The sequence below is a fragment of the Salvelinus fontinalis genome, chromosome 4 (genome assembly GCF_029448725.1).
Source record: "Salvelinus fontinalis isolate EN_2023a chromosome 4, ASM2944872v1, whole genome shotgun sequence".
NCBI classification, from domain to species: Eukaryota; Metazoa; Chordata; class Actinopteri; order Salmoniformes; family Salmonidae; genus Salvelinus; species Salvelinus fontinalis.
Window position 1 is genome coordinate 26,176,307 of NC_074668.1, and position 8,191 is coordinate 26,184,497.

Here is an 8,191-nt window from a genome sequence, read left to right on the forward strand (position 1 = left end):
GTTGAAATTACCTGGTGTGCCCAGTGGGTGGGGAGTTTGGTAAATGACTGGATTAAATAATGACCTACACAAACACAACTTGCTCTATAAATACTTGGAATAATACTTTAAAATGAATGTCTCTCTAGTGAAGGCCACTCCTTCAGAACCCTTTTACCGAAACTTGAGAGCAGATATTTATAGGCTGATTTGTTTCAACTGCCAAGAATGCAGTCTTTCAGGTCATGGGTGTATACTGTAGGCCTTCTGTTCTGGCCAGCCTACTCCTGATACAAACCATAGTGTAGTATCTCCTGCCATTATCATCACTGTATTTACATTACCATGTGAATTCTAATGACTCCTCCATCATCGTGACAATGCATTTCAGACACGGTATGTGTTTTTTCTGCAATGTCACTACACGTGTCTTTGAAATTCACTATTGTTAGGCCTAGGGTTTTTCCATAGCAGCACTGCACTCCAGTTTTTCTTTTAAGCACTAGTTATATTTTTGGTAATTGTGTTTGCATCACCCAGGGTGATTCGTAGGACTTAGAGAAGTGTCAACAACCTCTGCATAATCAGAACAGTTGCTTTGTGAGGTGTTAAGTGGAAGGTGCCATGTAAGCCATTGCAGCCTGAAGAGTCCCACTTCCCCTCAGCCTGGCAACAGGTGAAGGGGAAACCTAGATTGGAGAAAAACATGAGAAGTCCATTAAGGGCTTCCATTCTACCAAATTTGATGATGAGAGGAAGTGCAGTGGCAAGGCAGAGGGAGGAGATGGAGCGAGATTAAAACTTAGCCGACATTCTGCTAAATTTCTCCTAAATTAATCATCCGATCTCAAAACAAACAGAGCGCATTACTTTTTCTAGACTTGACCCTTTTCTAAAGTTATCCTTGAATTGTCCCAGAAAGTCATCTTTGAAGCCTCACAGATTCTCTGTTTAGCAGGTGGGACATTAGGAGGGAGCAGCTTCAGGGTTAAATACCAGAACAAATATAAGGAAATGTGATTCAGGTAAACAGTTCACAGCTATCACCTGTGCCTTCCTGAACCAGTACGTATATCTGTTCTGGTATTTAACCCTGACACTGCTCAGGTCTTATGCCCCAACTGCCACACAAATGGGCTAAGTAAAGTGATTAAGTTTTGCAAAGTTGGGTTTAGGGGCTCATATTGGCACATTTCCATTGTCACATTTGACTCCAGTGTTTAGCTGACCAATGCTACCTTTCGTGTTTCCACCTCCAAGACCTGGCCCAAAAGACTAACTGGGACATGGCCTTGGTGGACCTACCCTAATTTGGGGCCAGACCAATGTCGAATTGCCATTTGGGATTTTTCCCAGTGTTTATCTGGTGTGGCAAAATAGTTTTGTGCTTCCAACTCCACGGCCCGGGTCCAGTGAGTCACTGGGCCATGTTGGGCCCTATAAAATCTGTTTAAATTTTTAGCCAGATTCCATTGAGTTTTTTTCCAAAATTATGTTTTCTTTGTTTTGTTTTTCCAGGTTTCCGTGTTCCCTGTTTTCTTCTGATTTTCACTCTACAAATCACACTTTAAAAAAAATAGAAAAGAACTAAGTTTAAAGTTAAGTCCACAACAATGCCTAAACCACATCAAGAGATCACTGAATCTATTCTACCACGCCCAGAAATCTGATCCTTTTATTCTCTGTCCCCAACGCACTAGACAACCCGTTTTGATAGCCTTTAGCCGTACCCTCATCCTACACATCCTCTGTTCCTCGGGTGATGTGGAGGTTAACCCATGCCCTGCGTGTCCCCAGGCACTCTCATTTGTTGTTGACTTCTGTAACCGAAAAAGCCTTGGTTTCACGTATGTTTACATCAGAAGTCTCCTCCCTAAGTTTGTTTTACTCACTGCTTTAGCACACTCCGCCAACCCTGATGTCCTTGCCGTGTCTGAATCCTGGCTTAGGAAGAACACCAAAAATTCTGAGATTTCCATGCCCAACTACAACATTTTCCGTCAAGATAGAACTGCCAAAGAGGGAGGAGTTGCAATCTACTCCAGAGATAGCCTGCAAAGTTCTGTCATACTTTCCAGGTCTATGCACAAACAGTTCGAGCTTCTAATTTTAAAAATGTATCTCTCCAGAAATAAGTCTCTCACTGTTGCCGCCTGTTATAGACCCCCCTCAGTTACCAGCTGTGCCCTGGACACCATATTTGAATTGTTTGCCCCCATCTATCTTCAAAGTTCGTTCTGTTAGGTGACCTAAACTGGGATATGCTTAACACCCCGGCAGTCCTACAATCTAAGATAGATGCCCTCAATCTCACACAAATTATCAAGGAACCCACCAGGTACAACCCTAAATCCGTAAACATGGGCACCCTAATAGACATTATCCTGACCAACTTGCCCTCCAAATACACGTCTGCTGTTTTCAATCAGGATCTCAGCAATCACTGCCTCATTGCATGCATCCGCTATGGGTCCACGGTCAAACGACCACCTCTCATCACTGTCAAACGCTCCCCAATACACTTCTGCGGGCAGGCCTTTTAAATCGACCAGGCCCGGGTATCCTGGAAGGATATTGACCTCATCCCGTCAGTCAAGGATGCCTGGCCGTCCTTTAAAAGTAATTTCCTCACCATCTTAAATAAGCATGCTCCTTTCAAAAAATGTAGAACTAAGAACAGATTTAGCCCTTGGTTCACTCCAGATCTGATTGCCCTCGACCAGCACAAAAACATCCTGTGGCGGACTGCACTAGCATCGAATAGTCCCCGCGATTTGCAACTTTTCAGGGAAGTCAGGAACCAATACACGCAGTCAGTCAGGAAAGCAAAGACTAGCTTTTTCAAACAGAAATTTGTCATCCTGTAGCTCTAACTCAAAAAAGTTTTGGGACACTTTAAAGTCCATGGAGAATAAGAGCACCTCCTCCCAGCTTCCCACTGCACTGAGGCTAGGAAACATTGTCAACACCGATACATCCACGATAATCGAGAATTTCAATAAGCATTTTTCTACGGCTGGCCATGCTTTCCTCCTGGCTACCCCAACCCCGGCCAACAGCTCCGCACCCCCCGCAGCTACTTGTCCAAGCCTCCCCAGCTTCTTATTCACCCAAATCCAGATAGCAGATGTAAAAATCAGCTGGGCTAGACAATCTGGGCCCTCTCTTTCTAAAATTATCCGCCACCATTGTTGCAACCCCTATTACCAGTCTGTTCAACCTCTCTTTCGTGTCGTCCGAGATCCCTAAAGATTGGAAAGCTGCCGCGGTCATCCCCCTGACACTCTAGACCCAAACTATTATAGACCTATATCCATCCTGCCCTGCCTTTCTAAAGTCTTCAAAAGCTAAGTTAATAAACAGATCATTGACCATTTCGAAACCCACCGTACCTTCTCTGCTGTGCAATCCGGTTTCCGAGCTGGTCACGAGTGCACCTCAGCCACGCTCAAAGTACTAAATTATATCATAACCGCCATCAATAAAAGACAGTACTGTGCAGCCGTCTTCATCGACCTGGCCAAGGCTTTCAACTCTGTCAATCACCGTATTCTTATCGGCAGACTCAACAGCCTTGGTTTCTCAAATGACTGTCTCCCCTGGTTCACCAACTACTTCTCAGACAGAGTTCAGTGTGTCAAATCGGAGCGCCTGTTGTCCGGACCTCTGGCAGTCTCTATGGGGGTACCACAGGGTTCAATTCTCGGGCCGACTCTTTTCTCTGTATATATCAACGATGTCGCTCTTGCTGCGGGTGATTCCTTGATCCACCTCTACGCAAACGATACCATTCTGTAAACATCTGGCCCTTCTTTGGACACTGTGTTAACTAACCTCCAAACGAGCTTCAATGCCATACAACACTCCTTCTGTGGCCACCAACTGATCTTAAATGCTAGTAAAACCAAATGCATGCTTTCAACCGTTCGCTGCCCGCACACGCCCGCACGACTAGCATCACTACTCTGGACGGTTCTGACTTAGAATATGAATACTACAAATACCTAGGTGTCTGGCTAGACTGTAAACTCCCCTTCCAGACTTATATGAAATATCTCCAATCGGCTTCCTATTTCGCAACAAAGCCTCCTTCACTCATGCCGCCAAACATACCCTCTTAAAATTGACCCTCCTACCGATCCTCGACTTTGGCGATGTCATTTACAAAATAGCTTCCAATACTCTACTCAGCAAACTGGATGCAGTCTATCACAGTGCCATCCGTTTTGTCACCAAAGCCCCTTATACCACCCACCACTGCGACCTGTATACTCTAGTCAGCTGGTCCTCCCTCATATTCGTTGCCAGATCCACTGGCTCCAGGTCATCTATAAGTCTATGCTAGGTAAAGCTCCGCCTTATCTCAGCTCACTGGTCACGATAACAACGCCCACCCGTAGCACGCGCTCCAGCCGGTATATCTCACTGGTCATCCCCAAAGCCAACACCTCATTTGGCTGCCTTTCCTTCCAGTTCTCTGCTGCCAATGACTGGAACGAATTGCAAAAATGGCTGAAGCTGGAGACTTATATTTCCCTCACTAACTTTAAACATCAGCTATCTGAGCAGCTAACCGATCGCTGCAGCTGTACACAGCCCATCTGTAGATAGCCCACCCAATCTACCTACCTCATCCCCATATTGTTTTATTTACTGTTCTGCTCTTTCGCACACCAGTATTTCTACTTGCACATCATCATCTGCTCATCTATCACTCCAGTGTTAATTTGCTAAAATGTAATTACTTCGCTACTATGGCCTATTTATTGCCTTACCTTCTCACACCATTTGCACACACTGTATATAGACTTTCTTTTTTTCTATTGTGTTATTGAATGCACGCTTGTTTATTCCATGTGTAACTTTGTGTTGTTGTTTGTGTCGCACTGCTCTGCTTTATCTTGGCCAGCTCGCATTTGTAAATGAGAACTTGTTCTCAACTGGCTTACCTGGTTAAATAAAGGTGAAATTAAAAAAACTTTGTTAAAAAGTATGGGAAATGTTTGAGAATATTTTGGAGGGTGTAGTTACCTTTTATTTTTCTAGTGTGCAGCTATCAAGAGGCTGTTGTTTAGCAGTATGTTTTGTAGGGCACATGTGATCCGTGATGTAAATTACTTAAGTAAAAATACTTTGAAGTACGACTTAAGTCGTTTTTGGGGTCATATGTACTTTACTATTTATATTTTTGACAACTTTTACTTTTACTCCACTACATAGGAAGTACTTTTTACTCCCTAAAGTTTCCCTGACACCCAAAAGTACTCATTAAATATCAAATGCTTAGCAGGATATTGTCCAAGTCATGCACTTATCAAGAGAACATCCCTGGTCATCCCTACTGCTTCTGATCTGGCGGACTCACTAAACGTAAATGCTTTGTTTGTAAATGATGAGTCTTGGAGTGTGCCCCTAGCTTTCCGTAAATAAGAAAACACGAAAATTGTGCCTTCTGGTTTGCTTAATATAAGGAATATGAAATGATTTATACTTTTACTTTTGATACTTAAAGATGCACTATGCAGAAATGCTCCTCCATTCCATGGTTGCTTACATGCTAATAGTTCACCTAATTTCAGTTTACAAAACAAGCAAGTAGATTGTAGAGTCATTGTGCCATCTAAACCGCAATATTTTCCATACCCAAAAATGTTGTATTTTTAGCTGTTTGAAGCTGGTGTACAAAACTGAAAGTAAAAAATGCAATTCTCCGTATTGCAGGCCCTAGCCTTGGCCTCTGTGGACCTGCTAGCTAACATTAACCGTCTATCTTATGTAGTCATACAAATCATAACATATCATACTAGTATGGCGTACCAGATTTACCAGTACTATGTTACGTCTAGTGTATGAGACCTGGCTGGCGATATACGTCAACATTTTGGGCAACAGGCGTGTCCTTATAGCCTCTCCCTGGAGGAACGGGCCCTTAAAGAGAAGGCAGCGACGCTGACATCACTGATATGTGCAAATTTGATTAACTTTGATCAAACTTTAATATACTGTTTGTATTGTGTGTCAATAACTACTTTTACAGCATGAGTTCAGATTCTGTCATTTTGTTGGAGACTGTTAACTTCGCTGCTGAAAAGCACCGAAATCAACGACGTAAAGACGCTGAACAAACACCATATATCACCCACCCAATAGGTACAGTTATGACAACAATCTAATGCCTATCCAGCTAGATAGTTATTGCTAAGGACCTATCTCTCTACTCGGACTTCATTGCGTGAATATCTGCATTTACATTTGCCGTGTTCATAATTTTGCAGGAGTGGCAAGGATCCTAAGCCATGAAGGTGGGATCACAGACATTGAAGTTTTACAAGTAAGTGTTTTCCACAAAATTGCACAGCCATAAAGTCAAAATTGTACATATAATTTATTTTTATTTTTTAAAATGTGTTTCAGGTAAGTGTTAGGCATAGTGTTTGCAGTTTGGTTAAGGTTTGAAGGAGATACATTTTAGATTCAGGTGGGGTTTATTACTTTGTAATGATACATCAGTCAATGGGCAATGTTAAGCTCATTAAAACGTTCAACATTTCTTGAGTTTGTGTTAGCCAGAGTTTGTTAACAGGAAAGACTGATATTTCACTGATATTTTTGTCTTTTCCAACTGTCTGCAGGCAGCTTTGCTCCATGACACAGTGGAGGACACTGACACCAGCATAGGAGAGCTACTGGCCGTCTTTGGGCAAACGGTGGCGCGGCTCGTCCAGGAAGTGACAGACGACAAGGCACTGTCCAAGGAGGAGACAAAGCGTCAGCAGGTGGAGCATGCGCCTCACTCCAGCCACCAAGCCAAACTGGTCAAACTGGCTGACAAACTGTACAACCTGAGGGACATCAACCGCTGCACGCCAACAGGTGATTGTGCGCTCTGTCTGTCTTTATTCAGCCTCTTGATCCAACCAACTGACTAGGCAAATGTCGTAGGGTATCAGTTTATTGTGTCTACCCTATCAGGATACTACTACTCTTTTCTCTCTCTCTCTGGCCTGTTGCTTCTCTTTACTGTCTTCCCCCTCTGGTTGTCTGACTGTCCCTCTCTTTACCCCGTCCTATATCTTATATTTAAATCTGTATTGTGGTTGCCAGGTTGGTCGGCAGAGCGTGTTCAGGAGTACTTTGTGTGGTCAGCCCAGGTAGTGAGAGGACTGAGGGGGACCAACCCAGCACTGGAGAGACACCTAGAGGAGCTCTTCAAGCAGAGGGGGGTTGAGCTTTGACACCTCTCTACTTCTGACACAGGGTGGCACAACAGAGCAACTCTTGATGTACACTTTTGTAAAGAGTAAGACTTTAAGCGAATTGTCTTTGTTAGCTTCTCCATGGAATATACTTGTATATACTCTTAGCTCTCACAAGGAAAAGGCCCACTTACTTTGGATGTTTTTTTATGGATAATTTGATTCTTAATTTTAAGTACAGTAATTTGTATACATTGTGTGTTCCAATAGGAAAACCAACAATGTCACCTTGAGTTCTAGCTGTATTGAATAAAGGAATTCTATGCACTCGTAATGGTGAACATTTTTTTATTATAATAATATTTCATGGTGATGCAGAACCTGTAACTACTCTGTCATGTCACACTGAACTAAAATATATTTTTGTGTAGATTTGTTTTGTGTGTGATTTATTTCTGTAAGTATATACATGTAGGAGTTTAGGGATAAATTAGCTATACATTAAAATGGTGATATGTAAATTATTCCATTGTAGCCATTATACATTTTGCTAGTAGAATGGGTCGGAAGCAATTATTCCACTAACCTGTTCTTGCTTCTACTTTCTTTGTTCTCGATTCGGGAAGACATGTGTACCTTAAAATGTCTGTGTTCAGGTGCAGGTGCAACAGAATATTTTCAGAAATAGTAAAATACACGTTTTGTATCGAGTGAGAAATGCCTCTTGCATGTGTAGATCTTTTTTTTTTTTTGTCACTGTGATGTGCTGTCATCTACTTATATATGTGGCTGCGTCGCATAGAAACGACCAGTTCCTGCGAAGATGTTGGGAAATACAAGATGTCTGGCAGCTAAAATGGCGAGGGAACTCCTCACTCGGTGCAAAGTGTGGATTTGACTATCTTTCTGAATATTCTGTGGTTTTTGGAGAACCACCTTTAACTGAACACAGACATTTGATAAGATACACATTTCTTCCGAATTGAGAACAAAGATCATATCGCCAATACCATGTT

General features: G+C 42.6%; 1 protein-coding gene across 1 annotated transcript; it reads left to right on the forward strand.

The window, feature by feature from the left end:
- The first annotated feature begins 5,866 nt into the window (after positions 1-5,866).
- On the forward strand, positions 5,867-7,607 carry LOC129852775 (guanosine-3',5'-bis(diphosphate) 3'-pyrophosphohydrolase MESH1-like). Its single transcript, XM_055918433.1, has 4 exons — positions 5,867-6,129; positions 6,255-6,310; positions 6,612-6,852; positions 7,084-7,607. Exons 1-4 carry the CDS (start codon positions 6,018-6,020, stop codon positions 7,212-7,214), a joined length of 540 nt encoding a protein of 179 aa, XP_055774408.1. The 5' UTR covers positions 5,867-6,017; the 3' UTR covers positions 7,215-7,607.
- Positions 7,608-8,191: the final 584 nt, after the last annotated feature.